This window comes from Eretmochelys imbricata, chromosome 4 (assembly GCF_965152235.1).
Source record: "Eretmochelys imbricata isolate rEreImb1 chromosome 4, rEreImb1.hap1, whole genome shotgun sequence".
NCBI classification, from domain to species: Eukaryota; Metazoa; Chordata; order Testudines; family Cheloniidae; genus Eretmochelys; species Eretmochelys imbricata.
The window spans coordinates 96,023,780-96,045,188 of NC_135575.1; the positions used below are offsets into that span (position 1 = coordinate 96,023,780).

Genomic DNA, 21,409 nt, shown 5'->3' on the forward strand with positions numbered 1-21,409 from the left:
GCAGCCAGACAAGCCCCACCCCCTTCCCTGCTCATGCGCGTTTCCAGCCAGCCTCCGCCCCGCGAGGCCCACTGTTCCCGCGCATGCGCTCTGTAGCTCTCCCATCCCGCCGAGGGTCTCTCACGGCACTTCCGGAGGAGGGCCGAGCTGGAGCGGCGAGGGTCACGTGTTGTCGCTCGCCCCGCCCCCGAGGTGGAGACTGGAGGGGACGATGTTGCTGCAGCTGGAGAAGCTCCCGGCTGACCAGGTCCTGAAGGTGAGACCCGCCCCCGCAGCCGGTGCGCTGCCCCCGCCCCCACCCCCGGCGGAGCGGGCTGGGCTCTGTGGCCCTGGCCGCCCGCAGCCCCTCCCCGCAGGGGCTCCCAGCCCCCAGGCGGCGCCCGGTGCGGGCCGGCGCAGTACCGCGCCCCGCCGGGCGGGCTGCTTGTGGGCAGCGAGCGGCCCCGGCCGTGACCGGGCGCCCGCCTGGCTACCCCGGCTGCGGCTCGGGGCCGGGCGCCCTGGAGCGCGTCACTGCCCCATGCTGCACGTGAGCTGTCGGCGCCGCAGCCCGCCCGGGGCCAGGGCCCGTCATCTCCCGGCTAGTCCCAGGTCACGGGGTGTCTCGTCCTTGCTAATAACGGGACCCCCCCCCCCCGAGCTTTGCTGTACGTAAGCACAGAACAAGCGCCCGGAATTCCTCACCGTGTGTGGGTGACCGGAGCCGCCCTGCCCTCCTCGGGGACACACAGACCAGCTCCCCCTGGTGTGTGGCGGGTGCTTGTCAGTAACATCTAGGGTGCGCGCTCCTGCGTGTGACCCCTGGGCCACTACAGCTGTGCACGTCCGGCTTGGGGTCCCCGCTCCCCCGCCCTCAGCATTCACACCGTACGCATGGGGAAGCCATCCCAGCACACCTGGTGGTTCTGGGATTTATTGACTAAACTTCTGTGGTCAATATTTTAAGTAACTTAGGCATAGATACTTGCTGTCTATGAAGGGAAGAATGTTCAGGACAACGACTCCTTCCCATCCCTGCTGGGAGGCTTCCTTCCTCCCCGCCCCCCATCTGCTTTCCTCCCAAAAATAGAATAAACCATCAATGACAACCATCCTGTGGAGTTTTAGTGGACATGTTTCTGTATGGATCAGGATTCCCTCTGCTCACTAAACTTGAAGGGATAATTGGGTCTTAACTTCTTGGAAGTAATGAGATAAATACTTTTAAGTGTCAGGAGAAGGGTATCGGTTACATTTGTCTTTAAATGTAATTTTAAAGGCTGCATTAATCCATCAAATCCTAATAAAATGAGCTGGAGAAATCTTTCTCCTGTTGTTCCCTTCTCTCCAGTCAGCTCCTATTAGCTTATCATTAGGGCTGTCAAGCAATTAAAAAAATGAATCGCAATTAATTGTGTGATTAAAAAAAATAATTGTGATTATATAAATATTTTTGGATATTTTCCACATTTTCAAATATATTGGTTTCAGTTACAACGCAGAATATAAAGTGTACTGTGCTCACTTTATATTTATTTTTTATTATAAATATTTGCATTGTAAAAATAAAATAGTATTTTTCAATTCACTTAATACAAGTACTGTAGTGCAATCTCTTTATCATGCAAGTTCAACTTACAAATGTAGAATTATGTAAAAAAAATTTCATTCAAAAATAAAACTATGTAAAGTGAGCCTACAAGCCCACTTCTTGTTCAGCCAATTGTTCAGACAAACAAGTTTGTTTACATTAGCAGGAGATAATGCTGCCTGCTTCTTGTTTACAGTGTCACCTGAAAGTGAGAAAAGGTGTTTGCATGGTACTGTTGTAGCCGTGTTTTAAGGTATTTACATGCCAGATGGACTAAAGATTTATATGTCCCTTCATACTTCAACCACCATTCCATGGGACATGCGTCCATGCTGATGATGGATTCTGCTCGATAACGATCCAAATCAGTGCAGACCAATGCATGTTCATTTTTATCATCTGAGTCAGATGTCACCAGTGGAAGGTTGATTTTATTTTTTGGTGGTTCGGGTTCTGTAGTTTCTGCATCGGAGTGTTGTTCTTTCAAGACTTCTGAAAGCATGCTCCACACCTCGTCCCTCTCAGATTTTGGAAGGCATTTCTGATTCTTAAACCTTGGCTTGAGTGCTGTAGCTATTTTTAGAAATCTCACATTGGTACCTTCTTTGTGTTTTGTGAAATCTGCAGTGAAAGTTTTCTTAAAACGAACAACATGTGCTGGGTCATCATCCGAGACTACTGTAATATGAAATATATGGCAGAATGCAGGTAAAACACAGAGAAAGAGACATACAATTCTTCCCCAAGGAGTTCAGTCACAAATTTAATTAATGCATGATTTTTTTAACGAGCATCATCAGCATGGAAGCATGTCCTTTGGAATGGTGGTTAAAGCATGAAGGGACATATGAATGTTTAGCATATCTAACATGTAAATGCCTTGCAGTGCTGGCTACAAAAGTGCCATGCAAACGCCTGTTCTCATTTTCATGTGACATTGTAAATAAGAAGAGGGCAACATTATCTCCTGTAAATGTAAACAAACTTGTTTGTCTTAGCGACTGGCTGAATAAGAAGCAGGACTGAGTGGACTTGTAGGCTCTAAAGTTTTACATTGTTTGGTTTTTGAGTGCAGTTCTGTAAGAAAAAAATTGACATTTGTAAGTTGTGCTTTTACGATAAAGAGATTGCACTACGGTACTTGTTGGAGGTGAATTGAAAAATAATATTTCTTTTATCATTTTTACAATGCAAATATTTGTGATAAAAATAATATAAAGTGAGCACTGTACACTTTGTATTCTGTGTTGTAATTGAAATCAATATATTTGAAAATGTAGAAAAACATCCAAAATATTTACTACATTTCAATTGATATTCTTTTGTTTAACAGTGCGATTAAAACTGCAATTAATTTTTTTGAGTTAATCGTGAGAGTTAACTGCGATTAATCGACAGCCCTACTTATCATGTATCTAATAGTTTTCTACCAGTACAAATAAAAACATTTGAGATATTCTTTAGTCATCCTCACAACTGTCAGTGTTTAATTTGTTTTGGGCTATGACTTTCCTCGCTGACAATAAGCCAGAATCCTCTGCTGCTGTCACAACAGCTCTGAGGATGGTTGATTTTTTTTTTTTTTTGTAAATGAAGTACTAGTCAGTCCTTTCCAGCCACAAAGAAAGTAGTTGCTGCACTGGGCCTTGAGGACAGAGAAACTAGGGGAGCATTTCTGGATGCAAGCGGCTGGTGATTTGGGGAATGGGGAATTAGAGTAGCAGTGGATACTCACTTATTAACATCTGGTATTTGTGTTGCACATTTAATTTTGAAGATTCCAAAGTTCTTCAGAAAGATCATTGTACCTCACTCACGTGACACTCAGTTATAGTTTAATAGCACATACCAATACTGCATAACAGAAGACGGGGGGGGAAAAAACTATCCCAATGAAGAGGCATGATGTAGTTACCCTGTGTGGAACCTGGTCAAAGCAAAGGAATTAAACATATCTCCTCTAGTGAAAAGTGTTGTGTGATGTAGTCAGGATTTCTTTATTTTTAATTTTTTTTAACAGCTCTTCCAGAATATGCTACCTCTAGCTGCACATTATCCCTTTACACAATACCAGGGTGGCATTCCTTCAGCATCCAGCCTCTGAGGCAAAAGTGACACCTGAATTGTCTGCTGAACTTTGCTTCTTGTGTAGGGTAATAATGGAGCCACTATAAAGCCTTAGGGTTTTCTTTCCCCCCCCAGTTCCTTCACCAAGTAGTTGATGGCATATGTGGCCGTGCATATTGTCGATATCAGGATTATGGGAGTGTTTGGAATTTGACAGAATGGATGGCGGTATTAGAAGAAACAACAACATACTTCAAAACTACAGTTGGCAAAAATCTGTCAGATGAAGAGGTGAGACTATCATCAATTAGATTTGACTTTCTTCCATCAAGCCTAGTACTATTGTTATTCTATCCTGAAATATTTATATATTTTAAGTGGGGTTCATATGTTAAATATAGGACTTGGATAGTAATAAAATAGACCAAATCTTGATCACCTTAAGCAGCACCCTGTCTGCCCCCTCTGATTCCCCCTTTATTTCAGGGATTCTGTGCAGCTCCCCCCATTTTCTCTCTGTTCCAGGTTCTGTGTGACCTCTATTTCCTTCCTACCCTACCAGGGTCCTCCATTCTCCCCACATACCAGCAGTTCTATGTGCACCCCATTCTCACTTCCCCTCCGTAGCAGGGACTTTCTTCACAATCCCTTCTCCCATGCCAGATTTCCCCACCCATCCACTGTCCCTGTCTGTGGTTCTGTATGCCCCATTCCAAGTTCCCCCATTATTCCCTCTACGTGGCAGGGACTCTGTGTGTGACCTCAATCTCAGGTCTCTAATATGCCTTTCAGGGTTCTGTGGGGTCCATTCCTCCTCCTCCCATGCCATGGGCTATGTGTGCTTCCCCATTCCTGCCTTCTTCCCACATGCTAGAAGTTTGGTGTTCTTCCCCCGCAATAGGATCTACAGTCCTCTTCTCCCCGCCAAGGGTCTTTGCATATTCCTTTTCCCTGGCCAGGGCTATGTGTGCCCCCCTTCTTCCATTCTGGGGCCACCCATTCTTCCCACTCATGGTAGGGGCTGTGTGTGCCCTCATACCAGGGATTCTGTGTCCCCTTCCCCCCCATACCCCTATAGCAGGGACTCCTATAGCAGGGACTCTGCAAACTCTCCTCCCCTTCCACCCATGCCAGGGGCTCTGGCTGCTCCCCCTGCATTCCCACCTTCCTCTACCATCCTAGTGGCTCTGTCTGCTCCCTCCCCCCCAACGAGGTTTCCCCAATTTCCTTCCTCCCTCTTCCAGGGTTTCTGTGTGATCCATTCCCCCCTCCCTTCATGCCTGGGCTGTATACATGTCCCCATTTCCTCTCTTCCCTCATTCTCTATCCGGGAGATAAGTCATTCAGGATGTCAGCAAGTTATTCTATTGGGAGGATGAGCAGAGATGAGATGTGGTATTGATATTGTGGAAGATCCAGTGTGTCTAATTTTAAGGAAAACTTGTAGGTGCTCCTAAATACAGTTAGGAATGTATTTATTTCATTTTATGGATAGCAGGGAGGAAGCAGCCAGAATGCTAGCTCCAGAGTGTATGTGGGCAGCTGAGTGACAGATAAACAGTCAATACCAGTGTGTCCTTTCAAACTAGCTCTGGGAGAGTTACCTTTTATTTTATTTTTTAAAGGGCGCCTCAGCGGATTCTAATTGGAACTTTTCTTTTAAGAAAGGAATCTAAACAGGTTAACAGTATACCTTTGAGAGACCGTTCTCCAGTCAATGTTTATACATGAGTGATATTGTATTTAATTTACAGTTATGGAGATAAACTTAATGGAGTCATGTTTGCTTATGCACCATAGGAAACACACATCGGGGAAATCAGTGGGAAAGGGGCATTGAAAGGGAAGCTTCCTTGAATTTTTCAAGCCTCAACTGTATTCAGCTGAATCGTTGTTAACAACAGTGAGCAAACATTTCACAAATTTCCCTAGCATATAAACAAGGTTTTACAGTGAAATTTTTATTCACTATATCTGAGGGTGCTTTGGTGGTTGCTTATCTCCACTGTCTGCCATTGTGACCTGTTGGGAGAGGCAAGGGCATAAACTGAATAACTCCAGGTAGCAGTTGTCGTTTTGGCTTCTTATCCAGTACAGCTATATTCTATTGTAAATCTAACCTTTTCTGTTTCATAATTAAAACTCTCTTTTTACTGATGTTTTCAGGCTGTTCAGCAGTTGAATGAATTGAGCTCAAGCCATCAAGAAGCAATCGCAAAATGCTTGAAAGGCAGAAAGGAAGAAATCAGGCATGCACTGGTGGAAAGCATAAGTGCAATCTCCTCTGCCCAGCTACAGGATTTTGACTGGCAGTTAAAGGTGAGCGTGTATCTGTGTCTCTTATTGTCCAGAGCCTAGAAGGCTACAGACACAGCCTCTGATAGGCTGCCTGATTCAGAAGTAAGGTTAGACTTGTATGGATACCAGAAACCCAGAGCAGAAGAATTGCTGGGAAGGCATACAGCTCATGAAAATAAGCTCCCCTTTGCTGTGCTGCATTATTGCCATCTCTTGGATGTTTTTTTGAGATTTTTTGATTCTCCTCACACATTTGATTTACTTCTCTCCATCACAATTTGAGCCCTGACTTGGAAACTTGACTGAATAGAAGAAGAAAACCTGTACTTAGAATAAAATAAAAAAGTAAAGCTACATGAATACTAGATGGAATTCCCTGACTCGTGAAAAAAACAACCCTCTAGATCATAACTAAATGTATGTATGTTTAAGGGATAGATTGAAATCAGTTGTATTTAGTTTTATTTTACTAATGAGAACAGTGCTGCCCAAAGTTGGAAGAAAATCTGCCTATAGTAGAAGTCCTCTTTTGCATAAACATTTTAATCTGCCAGAAGTGCATTATAGAAATAATCCTGATAATATTGCTTATGTTTATCTGTCCTTGTTAGTTGTTAAATAACAGACTAGCTTTTTGTCCTAACAAGCACTGTAGATATTTTTTGCTGAAAAATGATTTTGAACTCCAAGTCAGTTTCTGACTGGACCAGATTTTGCAGGAGCTGATAGCATAACATCATGTTGTGCTTCAGATGAGCTGCTTGCTAAGTATTGATCTGTCTCACTGACTGAATTTACTGTTGGCAAAATTATAAACCAGACCTATAAAAACATCCAGTTGCTGCCTGCAGTTTCTTGTTACTTTCTCCTATTGAGGGTTTTTTTTTAAATTTCTGGCTAAGAATTAATTCTGAATTAATATAACATCTGAACTAATTTACAGCTGTCTATTTCTTCCTCTGTGGCTCACATTTCGCTTTATCCTTTATTCCCATTAGTCACCTGTGCAATTTATTAAAATCAGAAACTCTCCTTTGGGGAAATGCTGCTGTAATAGTTATATAGGACCAGCTGCCTTCCCATAATTGTACAGGACCAAAATCAAGTCACAGGCTCTCTGTATCTGGTATATGATGATACTGCCGAGTGACTGGAAAAATGTATTCAGTGTATGCTAGCCAATGTGAAGAATACCTGCACCGCTTCACACCCCTGCAATTTAAAGGAATAGAGTTGTGTACTGTATTTAGTTGCAAAATTGTCAATAAACTTTCTATTACATTTTTAAAAAAATAACTTTTACTGAGGCTGATTTAAATAGTAGAAAAACATTGACATGCCATTTGACCAATTTTATCAGTATTTGAAAAATTGTATATTTGTTAAATAGTATTTGATCAGCTGCAGAGTTGGCTGGAAAGTGCAAAAAACCACTTAAGAATGTAAGAATGGCTATACTGAGTCAGACCAGAGGTCCATCTAGCCCAGTATCTTGTCTTCTGACAGTGGCCAGTGCCAGGTGCTTCAGAGGGTGTGAACAGAACAGGTAATCGTTGAGTGATCCAACCCCTGTTGTCCAGTCCCAGCTTCTGGCAAACAGAGGCTAGGGACTCTTCAGAGCATAGTTTTGCATCCCTGCCCATCCTGGCTAATAGCCATTGATGGACTTATCCTCCATGAACTTATCTAGTTCTTTTTTTAACCGTTATAGTCCTGGCCTTCACAATATTCTCTGGCAAAGAGTTCCACAGATTAACTGTGTTATGTGATGAAATACTTCCTTTTGTTTGTTTTAAACCTGCTGCCTGTTACAGTAAAAGCTTTTGTTATTTGGCATGTTGGGAAAATGGCATGTTGGGAAAATGGGGGGGTGCTCGTAAGTAAAAAAATTCTGGTTAACTAACAGGTATACTAACCAATGGACGGAGGCAGTTTGGATGCGGGAGGAGGCTCAGGGCTGGGGGTTTTGGTGGGGTTGGGGTGCAGGCTCTGGGAGGGAGTTTGGGTGCGGGAGGGGTCTCGGGGCAGGGGTTGGGGTGCGGGGTAAGTTTCACGGTGCCAGATCCAGGCGGTGCTTATCTTGGGCATTTCCCCGCAAGCAGCAACATGTCTCTGCTGCTCCTAGGCAGAAGCGTGGCCAGTGGCGCTACACGCTGCCTCCACACGCAGGCACTGCTGCCTCAGCTCCTATTGGCCGCAGTTCCCGGCCAATGGGAGCTGCGGAGCCAGCACTCAGGGCGGAGCAGAGGGATAACATAGAGCCCCCGTGGCTGTTCCTCCGCCTAGGAGCAACAGGGACATGTCACCTCTTCTGAGGAGCCAGGAAGGGAGCCTGCCAGCCCCGCGCAAACTGGACTTTTAATGGATATCACAAATGCCAGTTTCTAGAACTTTCTGGGTGGTAAAGTGCCGGATAACACAGTTTTTACTGTAATTTCATTTCGAGTTCTTGTGTCATGAGATGGAGTAAATAACAGTTCCTTATTTACTTTCTCCACATCAGTCGTGATTTTATAGACCTTTATCATATCCCCCATTCTTTTCTGATACTTTTACTCTGGTACTTACCCAATTACTCTGGTACTTGTTGAATAAGTTGTAAATACTGTTCAGTCAGCCCTACTGTCATCTCTTTTACCTTTTTATCCTTTCATGGCTTGCTTTCTCGGCATATTTGCCCTTTTTATCTAATCCTGGCCCTTGTTGGATGCATATTTCAATTCCATTCCATTGTAGAACTTGCATGCTGGATTATATGAAAAACTAAATAAGCAAGAAGCTTTACAGTGTCACTGTTTAAGTGTCGGCAGGCCCAAAATGTAATCTGCTTTAAAATCTGATTGCAAAATTCATGCAACCCAAGTTTTGAGGAATGATTTCAAAACCCATGATTCAGTACTGCTACCTATAACAAAAAATGCCGTTATCCTGTCATCTTTGAACAATTTTGCATTAACAAACTATTGTGCAATGGAGGGGAAAACAGTTGTAGCTAAAGAAACAGAATGAAAGTTTCAGGCTTCAAAGAGGATGGGTATAATTAACAAGAAGAAAAATACTTAACATTAATCCTGACAGTGATGTTTCAAGATAAAGTGTAGATGTGGTGGCATGGTGGACATATAACATTTAATGTCTCTACTTTAAATGACTTTTAATTCATCATATACAGCTTGCTCTCTCCAGTGATAAGATCTCCATGTTGCAAATGCCACTTCTCAATCTTGATCTGGATGTGAAAGAAAATGGTGAAATTAAGCCAGTCTCTGTAGAAATGAATAAGGAAGAACTGCAGAACCTAATAAATGCTCTGGAAGCAGCTAATAAGGTATTTGTTACTGGCTTTTTATTACATCCTTTCTTAATTAGGTCCTAAGTACTACAATCATTTTTACTTTACAGTATTCCTGTTCTTATAGCACCTTATAGGAAGTGACTTGGTAGTGGAACATACTTCTGTGGAGTTTATTATTGTATTTAAGTCTGTTTATGTTTATCTTTAGCAGTCTTAATTTATCTCTTCCACAGTTTTATAAAAAATATCTCTTCCTCTAATGAACAGTTAAAATATTATTTTGTCATTAACACTAGTTGATTTTTATCAAACTTTCTTCCTCTGCTGCTCTACCCCCGGTTGGAGTTCTTTGGCATGCCCCTCTTATATTGTTTTGTTTCATAGTGTTTGGTTACCATGGTTAGCCTGTCTGGTTCTGTATAGCAAGACTGAGCTCTGGGTATTGCTACCTAACAACAAAATGTTCTTGATGCTGTACACTAGAACAAGTTCCATTTCAAAGGTTCCCATTCCTTCTACAGAGGCAGGAATGCAGCAAGCACAATAGACAACTAAGATCAGGATCAAAATGCCTTGAAAGTTATAGGGAGCAGAAGAGAATATGAAAAGAACAGCATTTTAGCTAAGAGCCACATACAGAATGATTTGAAGACAGAATTTCCTCCTGAACCCCACAAAGCATCAGTAGCTGGAAATGGACTCTTTGACACATTATATGGGTTTATCTAGATCAAGCAATCCTTTATTTCCTGTGGGCTAATAGAACAGATAGAAAGGGAATTGTACACTGAGAATGCAAGTATATCTGACATTGAAAAATTTTATTTTAATGGAAACTAAATTCCCTGGAATAGTTCCAAATTGGACAATGGAAAGAGCAGAAAATATGCAGAAGAAAGTAACTTAAACATGTTTGGAGTGGTGTGGTGATAGGGAAGGACGCAGTATTGTCTGACTTGTATATTTGTTGATGGTAATCACATGAATTGGAGGCATCCTCAACCAAATTGCAGCATTTATTCAAGGCACTTTATAAGGTACAGTGGTTTGTTAGCACTGTTGATGAATGACATACGTGCTTTAAATATCTGTTGATTTACTGATAATGACAGGTTTCAGAGTGGTAGCCATGTTAGTCTGTATCAGCAAAAAGAATGAGGAGTACTTGTGGCACCTTAGAGACTAACAAATATATTTGTGCATAAGCTTTCGTGGGCTAATACCCACTTCATTGGATGCATGCAGTGGAAAATACAGTTGGAAGAGGTATGCACGCACACACACAGAACATGAAAAAATGGGTGTTGCCATACACACTATAACGAGCGTGATCAATTCAGGTGAGCTATTATCAGCATGAGAAAAAATCCTTTTGTATTGATAATCAGGATGGCCCATTTCCAACAGTTGACAAGGTCAGAGTAACGGGGTGGGAGAGGGAGGGGAGGAATAAACATGGGGAAGTAGTTTTACTTTGTGTAATGACCCATCCACTGCCGGTCTTTATTCAAGCCTAATTTAATAGTGTCTAGTTTGCAAATTAATTCCTGGGAGTAGAATAATGACAGTTTACAAGCTTCTGTCTCCCAGTAGAATGAGTGGAGAAATGATGGAATAAAGTAATTGTCCAGTTAGAAGTTGGCTGTTTATCTCTTAGGTCAAGTTTTTTTTTTTTTTTAAACTTAGCTGACAAACTAATCGCTGTTATCTATCCATAATATCTTAGTGTCGTGGCTGCAATATGCAGGCCAACACTTCTAATGCTTCTTCAAGAGTGCTTGGCAACTGGGAAATCCTGGCTTGTAATTCTTAGTGCTTTTAATAACAAATGCTAAATGAGGAAGAAGTATGACAGTAATAGTGCTGTTTTTTAAAAAAAAAATGGTCATACATAGTTCAAAGTAGTACGAGCACATCAGTGTAGTAGGGCCAGGACTGGGCCACCAGGCAACCTGACAGCTACTCATTGGGCTGGTCATCTTCATCCCAGGTGCAGCAGACATTTCCATATATGCCCTGCCGTGGCCAAAAGCCTTCTCTTGCTTTTAGGGGTAGCTCTGTGGCTACCTACAGGAACTGCTCCTTCTTGGCAGAGCGTTCTCCTAGGCAGTTGGCAACAGTTCCTGTTTGGGCCTTCTCAGAGCTGATCACAGGAACACTTTGAGGCCTCTGGGTACCCCTTAATTTCCTGCAAATGAAGCCAAAGGAGCAGTTGCTCATCAAGATTCTGGGCTACCCAGCCAGGGCTCCGTTAGCCCAGGCTTCAGCAGACTCCAGCTTGCTCTGCGCTCTCCTCATTATTGCAGGGGAAAGTAAGGTAAAGTTTTCTCATGCTTGATTATATGTATTGAGAGGAGGGACTCATTCTGTGAATGGTGTCCCATGTCTGCCGTGTGAAGCAGAAACCTGCAGGTATATTTGCAAAGACTGTTTGTAAGGTATTGTCCAGGCTTCTTGAGCCTGTGACTCTGGCCCTGATTGTAGCTGAATCTCTTTCTTCTTTCAATTTCTTTCTGAAGGTTGTTTTGCAGCTGAAATGACGAGATTCTGACTGTCAGTGACATCTGTTGGTGATGGTTCCACAAGAGACTGCAAAGAGAATGGAGATATACTCTATAAAGTGGGAGAGTAATGATGCTATTAAAGTACTGAGTTAAGTAAGCAACACTGATGTGGACCAGAAGATTTATTACAAACTTGGTGGAAAAAGAGACCCTGCAGTCCACTAGACCCGAAACACAATTGCCTTGTAGAAAATGTTGAAAGTTGTATAGGTCTACGAAAGACTACAGTAGCATTTATGAAAAATTTGAGTTCCGTGTTTGACTTTGGAGAAGAGATTTTGCAGATGTACATAAGCTTTTTTTGTTCAGAATAAGACATCTTGCCTCCAAAGTAACTTATTACATAACAGTGTAATATGAGTTGCTTTCCTGGGAAGGTTAAGCACAGCCGTGTCCTGGAACATAAATATTTGATACTTGTGAATAGCAGAGTAATAAACAGTTGATGCTTTACATGGATAATGGCTTTTGAAAATTTAAAAATCTTTAAACATTCAGAACCTGCCGACCTGTGTCTTGTGAGTTTCACATAATTGTCTTGAATCTGCTCTGAAAACTGGACCAGTGTCAAAGTTCTGAATAAGAAACACATGGCTTTCAACTGACACGTGTGACTCAAAAAAATATATATATATATATAATCAAGTGATGGCTTTGCAGAACAGTAGGTCAGCTATTTCCGAAGTGTGTCTAAGAGTGTATATGCTATACACAGGCTGTCAGAATAGTGCTCCCAGCCCAATATAGCCATTTTTCTGCAGGGAGGGTGTTACACACCTGCAGAGGTTGGGGGTAGGATTTAGACTACATGCAGAATTTCTGCAGAGAATTTATTGACACCAGAAATCTGTCTGATTCAAATTATTACGTGCTTGTCTACTATCGAAACGCATTTAGTTGTATTTAAATAGAATAAAAAACATACTTATGCATTCATTTTACTTGCAGTGAACTGTAGTAAGCCATGTTATCTGCCTTTAACAAATAAATTCTTGTGACTCTCTTTCAGCAGGAGGATGCGGAAGTGATGTAAAGGGCAGGATCCTGCTCTCATACCCAGATAATAGTGATTTGTGAGGTACAAGACCCAAGACTATCATTAATTTCAGTGGTGAGGTTCCCATTGACTTGTGTGGGAGCAAGACCTGAGTTCAGATTTACATCTCCAAGAGAAAACAGCCAGCCACTACAACATTCTGTAGGCCAGATCCTCACCTGGCATAAATCGATTGTAGCTCCATTGTTAGAGTTTAATGGAGCTTTGCCAACTTGCATTGCTTAAGAAGCTGGCCCTCTAAGGAAACATTAGCCCTGGCATCATAAAATATAGGTGTCTTTTAAGTCAGCAATATGAAGGAATTCACTTTACGTTACCTTAATTACTGAAATGCAAATTCATATTCATTATTTTCTGTTTTTCTGCCTTAAATAGGATTTTAATTTTCTCTTTCTGCAGTGAATAGTATTTGTAATTGAATGTGTAAATACTTTGTGTTTTGCGTATGGCAAGCTAATGAAAAAGTGATGAACCACCAGTATTTAATATTATATTCAGAGTACTACATAACAAAATTTCAGAAATGATAATTGCAAATGAACTCTTATTTTACTGTTTAATTGTAATGGGATCTCCGGTAGGAGTGAACTAGAGAAAAACAACCTTCATATATCACATAGAATAGTTACATATAACTTCAAGCAATTTGTTTTAGATGCAGAGAGATGCACTGGATTTTTCTGATTGAAATATAGCAATTTTGTTGCTTGCTCAAAGATATTCAGGCTATTGTTGCTTTTTTAGCCTTGTTTTTGTCTTTCTATTGTTGAAATGAGTGAATAGGGTTGCTTATCAGGTTAACACAATCCATTATTGATTTGTGAATATAAATTCTATTGGTTTAGGCTAGCATGGAAGTAACCCTCAGGGCTGCCACCTTTTGATCACTAGCGTGCAGAATTGACTCCCCAAGATTGCTGGGAAGTTATGAAAGAAATATTCAGGATAGTATTTCCCATGTAGAGTACCCGTCATGGGGTAAAATCCTTTTAAACCCTGAAGTCCTCCATGTCTGTACTGTATACTGGACGAGTAGTACTGTATATTATTTGTACTACTTAGGAGCCCTAGTCATGGACCAGCATCCAGCTGAATATGTGTATAGTAAAGGGACCAAGGAAGGGGTATTGACTGGTTAACAAGGGAGGAGAGAACCCCAAAATATATCTTTAGCATTTCATTTCTGTGTCAGGCATTTAGTCATTGTATGCAAAGTTTATTTTTATATTAATTGGTTGTAGACAAGTTTTGTAACTTGGCTGGAGAAATGTATTTACCTAAAATATGCAATCATGTTTATCCAATTTAGTAACTACAGTCTTTTACAGTGATACTCAGACCTCAGTGGTTCAGGAGCCAAATTATCGATCAGTATTACCCTAAAGAGCCACAGTAGTGTGACTTCTTTGTTTCATTTACTGTAGCTTCAGATTTAAACAGTATATTCAGATTTAAACAGTATGATATGGGAAGTACTTAATTTATATATATTATTCTCACAGCAAAATGACTGCCCAAGTATTATTTTATCAACTACAATTGGCTAATAACATAGTAAAAGCATCCTGATTGGTTAATAATTAAATCACACAGTGTTTTTATATCATGTGCTGCAAAGAGCTGCAGGAGACACATTAAAGAGCCACTTGCACCTCGTGAGCCTCCGTTTGAATATCACTGGTTTGATAGTTAGAGACAGTAGCATCAACAGCAACTCCTTGAGGTTGTGAGCTCCTCAAGCCAGAGTGCCAGAGAAAGTTAGTACTGTGGACAAACTAACAGCGTGGTTTGTGTGTCTTTGGGCTCTTCGGGTTTTGGATGCTGTGGTCTAAATTTTCAAAAGTGCTTAGAGGGGCCTGCTTTTCTAGAAGTTTTTGGCACTCAAAAATTGAGGCACTTGAAATCTCTTAGTTGCTTTAGAGCAGAGGTGGGCAAACTACGGCCCGCGGGACTGTCCTGCCTGGCCCTTGAGCTCCGCGCCGGGGAGGCTAGCCCTCCTCCACAGCTACGCCACCGCGCGGGCAGCGCTCTGGGCGGCAGGGCTGCACGATTCTGCAGGGCAGCGCGGCAGTAGTGTCTGGCTCCTGCAGGGTGGCGTGGCTGCCAGACATGCTGCTCTGAGTGGCATGGTAAGGGGGCTGGGGAGTCCCAGGGGGCAGTCAGGGAGCAGGGCGGGGGGTTGGATAGGTGTGGGAGTCCTGGGGGGTCTGTCAGGGGGTGGTTGGATGGGGCGGAGGTTCTGGGGGGGGCGGTCAGGGGACGGGGAATGGGGGGTTGGAAAGGCATGGGAGTCCCGGGGGGCCTGTCAGGGCTGGAGTGTGGATAGGGGTCAGGGCAGTCAGGGGACAGGGAGTGGAACGGGGGGGGGGGGGGGGTTGGATAGGGGCAGGGGATCCTGGGAGGGGGCGGTCAGGGGACAAGGAGCAGGGGGGTTGGAAGGGTCAGAGGTTCTGAGGGGGGCAGTCAGGGGGTGGGAAGTGGGAGGGGTCGGATAGGGGGAGGGGCCAGGCTGTTTGGGGAGGCACAACCTTCCCTACCTGGCCCTCCATACAGTTTTGCAACCCCAGTGTGGCCCTTGGGCCAAAAAGTTTGCCTACCCCTGCTTTAGAGGATAAGATCCTATGCTTCTAGCCTTCTCTGCAGATTTTTCCAACCCCTCTCCCTGAGGGGAGAATTTAGTTGAAATTCAGCAACCTGGGGTTCCACTGTCGACGCAGCATTATGTAGGTTGAGTCCAACCACCCAAATCCCTGACTTCCTAGAGCCTTCCCAAAATGTGGCTGCTCTAGCCCTTTGTCCATGGTGCAGTGTAGGAAAACATGACTGTCCAGAAGACACACAAAACCAACCCATGGAATTCTGAAATTTTTTGGTGGCTCCCAGGGTATGCCTACACAGGGATAAAAAACCCATGACTGGCCTGGGTCAGCTGACTCAAGCTCACAGGTCTCAGACTTCAGGGCTGAAAAATCGGAGTTTTGGGAGCCTCCACCCTTGCAGGATTCCAAAGCTCAGGCTTTGGCCTGAGCCTGAACGTCTAATGATTTTTAGCTCTGCAGCCCAAGCCCCACGAGCCCGAGTCATCTGATTTGGGCCAGCCATGGCCATGCTGCAGGTCTTTTATCCTTGTGTAGACGTACCCTCAGAGCATGAGTCCTGTGGGGCTGTCTCAACACTACAAAGCAATAGGGTTTCAACCCTGGGTCCCAGCTTGACTCAGGCTCAGACTCTGCAGCACCATGGGGTCTTGGGACCCTGGGTCTGAGCTCTGGGTTAGCACAATTTGTGTGTAGATGGAAGGGGGTTAGCCTTGAGCCTGAGTTCGAACCCTGGGCTTACATTGCAGTGTAAACAGTGAATCAAGCAGAACAGCTAAGACTCTGTACCGACTCAATCCTCCATTCTTTGCATACCCCAAACTCTCCTTCAGGCCTTTTCTCAAGAAATAGTCACAATAACAATGGTTTATCACTTCTACTTTGTAAAGCCACCATTTGTTAGCACTACCTTCCAATATAACTGTTAGTCTAAAAATCAACCAACACATTATTTTGTCTGCTAGATCAAAGTTAGACAAATGAGATTTTTTTAGATTATGAAAAAGGAGATTCTATCCCACTGCTGATCTTGCTTAATTAGAGAATCTACAAAAAAGCAGCTCGCATTATAATGTCTTATTTAAAATGATTGCTAATGCTCTTTATACATGTCTTTACAACTATGAAAAAAATCCTGTAAATAAATAAAAACACTGTGATGAGTTTATAGAAATTTTGGGGATGGAACCTTTTCTGGAGAAATTAGGTGTAAGTGCTGCAATGGAGCGACCGACACTTCCTATTAACACGGACATGATGTTCAAGGGCAACTGGGAGTTTTACCAAAATAAGAAAGTAATGGTAGATAGACAAGGTCAAAAGGGGATGATTGTGAGACTGGCACCAGTTCTGCCCGAGGTAGCACTTAAAAATTTAAGAAGTACAAAAAGAGCTATAAAATAAAAAGTGACATGTCATAAGAAGTAAGCAAAAGACGAAAAGTTCAGTCTAGGCTTCAGTACCACATGAACAGCCCCTGGTAACTTTACTTGCAGTTAAGGAATGTCAGATTTAAGTCGCCTGTTTTATTCTGCCTCTGGAGATTAAGTAACTAACTACTCTGAGAAGAACAGGAGTACTTGTGGCAGTTTAGAGACCAACAAATTTATTTGAGCGTGAGCTTTCGTGGGCTACAGCCCACTTCATCGGATGCATAGAATGGAACATATAGTAAGAAGATATATATATATATATATATATATATATATATACACACATACAGAGAACATGAAAAGGTGGAAGTAGCCATACCAACTGTAAGAGGCTAATTAATTAAGATGATAGATTATCAGCAGGAATAATATCACTATTATTGTAGTGATAATCAAGATGGCCCATTTAGACATCACTACAATAATAGTGATATTATTCCGGCTGATAATCGATCATCTTAATTAATTAGCCTCTTACAGTTGGTATGGCTACTTCCACCTTTTCATGTTCTCTGTATGTGTATATATATATCTTCTTACTATATGTTCCATTCTATGCATCCGATGAAGTGGGCTGTAGCCCACGAAAGCTCATGCTCAAATAAATTTGTTGGTCTCTAAACTGCCACAAGTACTCCTGTTCTTTTTGCGGATACAGACTAACACTGCTGCTACTCTGAAACCTACTCTGACAAGGTTTCCTGTTCAGCCCCTGGACCACTCTGTTAATAGTTTGGTAGGATATTATGATTATCCTTTTCATGAATTATCGGTACAGGGGCTCCTAAACATATGGTCATATTGTGATTGTAGTGTGGGAAGCGTGGATCACAGATCTGTAAATATAGTAAAGAGAGGTAAGGTCAAATGTAACCAGGAAGCCACTGTAAGTATCAAAATTAAGGCCTTTTAATGCAAGAGCCCAAAAAAACCACATTTTAAATTACAGAATTCTGAAAGAATCAGTCATCTAGAATAGCCACCCAGTGGCGCTGGAACATTTTTAGTAGTGGGGGTGCTGCAAGCCTTAGCCCTGTTTGCACCCCTACCCCCCCAGGAGCAGGGCTGTGTCTTTGGGAGAGGGGACCTGTACTGGGGTAAGAGAGCCGAGGCCACAGCTGGGGGCGGGTATGGGGCCAGGAGCAGAACCCCAGGCAGGGCCCAGCAGCCGGGACGCCACGTGTGGGGCCAAGAGAAGAGTCCTGGCCATGGGGCCAGGTGCAGGGTCCCAGGAATGGGCCCCAGGGCGTGGGGCTGGGCATGGGGCCAGAATTGGGGGCCAGGTTGCGGGCCCGGGCATAGGGCCAGCGGCAGGGGAGTGGAGCCGGCGGCCGGGACCTGAGCCCCAGGTGAGGAGCTGGAGAGCAGAGTGTGGGCAGAGGGCCAGGAGCAGGGCATGGGTCCGGGAAGCACCCCCAGGTTTTATGTGTGGAGCCAGCACCTGGGGAGCAGGACACGGAGTCAGCGGCCCTGCATAAAACTTGGGGGTGCTGCAGGAAACACTCTTAAACTACAATGAGTTCCCAAGACTAAAACAAGTTCTCAAACTAGACTAAAGCCCACCCAAAAATATGTGTCTAGTGTTGGAAACCAGCTTTATAGTCACTTATCTCAGCCCCTTACTTTAGCCAATTAGTTTAAATGGGAAGCTGCAGTGGTGCTGCCTTTGCAATACTGCATTCCTAACACTAGGTGGTACTGTACAAAGGTATAAATAGCAGCACTTACAAGTCCCCTTATATGACCCATGGAGTCCAACAACTAGCAGCAAACACTGGTCTACCCTGGTTATAGAGAAAATTTCGCCAGAATGCTGCCTCAAGGTAAGAATTCCTGTCTCTGTTTTTAAAGAAAGGGGTAGTTAGAAGGGAGGGGGACAAGCCAACGCTGCAATGTGTACACTGTAATTGGGTTCTATTTTCCCTTAAGACTTTATATATAACTCAATAAGGAGTTTGAATGCAAATAACATAGATTATTAAATTATTCCTTTCATAGACCTACTCCTTAGGTTTTCACATCCTCAGTGACTGCTTTCTCCATCATGTTTCCCCTCCCTTTGCTCCATCCTTATAAGTCACTGTTGTGCACAAATGACTTGTGATAAATGGAGCGAGAATGAAAGAAACTACCATTAGCAGAAATTGTATTCTGAATTAATTCAATCCTGTGCCCTGGCTACAATAGAGGCAAAGAATAGTTTCTTCACCATTACGTTCTGGAAAGTCCCAATAAATGGAGCTCTTCCAGGTGATAGGTCGCTTGGGGAAAAATGGTTGCGTCTACTCAGGTGTAGAGTTTAGTGTTTCTCATTGCAGACTTTCCGTTATATGTTTTGGATAAAGCTGCTCAGAGTGAGACTAGAGTTTGGTCTTTTCTAAGCAGGGTACTACAGTGCTCTATTTTGTCACCTGCCTGTTTTCGTCTGTGTCAGAGGTCACCAGGGGAAATGGTTTGGGTTTGCAGTGCCTTCAACATGCTGATGACACTCGTCTCTATGTCTCTTTCACTGGAACTCCATAGTACTACTGATTGTTTTCCTAGGGTCTGGTATTTGGATAAAAGCTAGCTGGGTGAAACTTAATATAGATAAGACATAGCTGATTGTAGAAGTCTGTAAGAAAGAAATGCTGGAGGGTGTGGTGGAAATGATATCTGCTCTTTTAATAGAAGGCAAATGCCTACTGTTCGTTACTAATGTTCGCAATCTAGGAGTCAATGGATCTGTGGCTGCTTCTAGATGTCCAGATTACAATGGTGACCCAGAGGGCTTTTTTCCTTCCTTGGTTGGTGAGGAAGTTGCAACTCCTTCCTAATGGAGACTTTGATGTAGTAATTACTTTATCAACTCTAGATGGGCTTTTTGGAATGTGGTCTACCTGGGCCGATCCTTGAAGACCACTGGGAAACTTCAGTTAGTGTAGATTCTGTCTGCTTGCTCACTTTAAATGTTTTGTGTATGGAGCACCTTACACCTAAGTGCCACAGAATGCATTGTCATCTTCCAGTTTATTTCCAGGTGCAATTTAAGGTGTTGAGTTAGATTTATGGTTTGAGTCCTGTGTATCCTGCAAACTTCCTATCTCTTCATGCTCCCCTCATGCCCTGGGCCCGGCAGTTCAGATTAGCTGAGTCACTTGATCTGATAGTGCCTAGATTTGATTGTCTTTGAGGCTGGAGACACAGGGTGTCTTCAGCAATGGGCTCTCCACTGGAATTCATTTTCTCTTCTTGGTTTGAAAGATCTGAAAAATGACTTTCAGAGCATGTTGTAAGGCCTAACTCAGGCCTTTTGAGGGGTGGATTGGTGTCACAGACTAATTTTTTGTGGTGGTTGATGAATCAATTTATGTGAATTTATAGTCGTTATGTACGTGCAGTTGGAGGTCGTGCTCGGTATGTTATCAACAGAGAAAATTCTGTTTTGTCTTTTTGATATGTATTTCACATGTATTACGGAATGTCGTCTTTGTTTAACATGTATTGGGACAAATTCTGTAATATTTACATCCCTTGCAACACCACTGAACACTGTGAAAGTCAGCACAGTTTTTGGCCCATTTAATGTATGATGATACAAGAGGGTGAATAGTGCATAGAGCCAGACCTTGGTTGTGTTTCACAGACACAGCTGCACCTGAGTCCTGGCGTGGAGGTGCAACTGTCCGAGGAGGAGTGCAGTCACTGAGCCACCTTGTTACAAGGCCCAGGATGTGCTCCCCCTTGTGCCTAGCAATATGAGGCCTGTCATTGTGATGAATGACTGTGGGAGATAGTTTCACGCAGCTGTATTTTATGGAATGCAAAGACTGTTATCATGTCATCCCTGCGGGTGTGTAAAGAGGGGTAGATAGGCCTCTTGTGTGTGCCTGCCCCCTTGCTCACCCACAGAAGATCAGACACAAGCTGGCACATATTAGCCAGCTTACAGCTACATAGGACAGCTCTATTTTATGTAGAACTTTAAAATATATGTTTTAAAACAGCACTGATTGGGCAATTCTTATGTTTCTTAATAAGAGATTCTTGCCTTTTTAAAATCATGTACCCTTGCTTTGCTTAGCTTGAACATGTTGAGGAACTTTTATATGGCAAGATGCTACTTTCCATGGCAAAAATGGGATGTAAATGACTGGAGAAGGGTGTTGGATCCTTAAACGTGATTCTCTCGCTCTTTCATTCACACACCTTTTTCTCAGCTCTGCACATCATGGTTCAAAGTCACAGAATTCCAGAATTTTGCACAATAGTGTCTTTCATACTTTGTTTTTGCATCCCTGTCTCTTTTCCTAACAAGAACTGGACATATTCACAGAGTGGCCCTGTGTTATGTGATGGTTGTATTTGAATGTTTGCTATCGTGCGGCTCATTTAACCATTCACAAGTTCTATGAGCTTTAAATTTTTACAAAGTTCAGGTGGTTTTGTAAATCCATTAATACCACAAAACTTAATTCACTGAAGCTGGAGCTTAATCTTGGTCATCTCGTTAGGGTAGCCTCCTGGCTGCTTTTTGTACTGACTTCAT

At 42.9% G+C, this 21,409-nt stretch overlaps 1 protein-coding gene across 1 annotated transcript; it reads left to right on the forward strand.

The window, feature by feature from the left end:
* The first annotated feature begins 147 nt into the window (after positions 1-147).
* COMMD8 (COMM domain containing 8) lies at positions 148-12,299 on the forward strand. The gene is made up of 5 exons (XM_077815701.1): positions 148-256; positions 3,773-3,928; positions 5,804-5,956; positions 9,108-9,263; positions 11,750-12,299. The coding sequence occupies exons 1-5, from the start codon at positions 212-214 to the stop codon at positions 11,768-11,770; spliced, it is 531 nt and encodes a 176-aa protein (XP_077671827.1). The 5' UTR covers positions 148-211; the 3' UTR covers positions 11,771-12,299.
* The last annotated feature ends 9,110 nt before the right edge of the window (positions 12,300-21,409 follow it).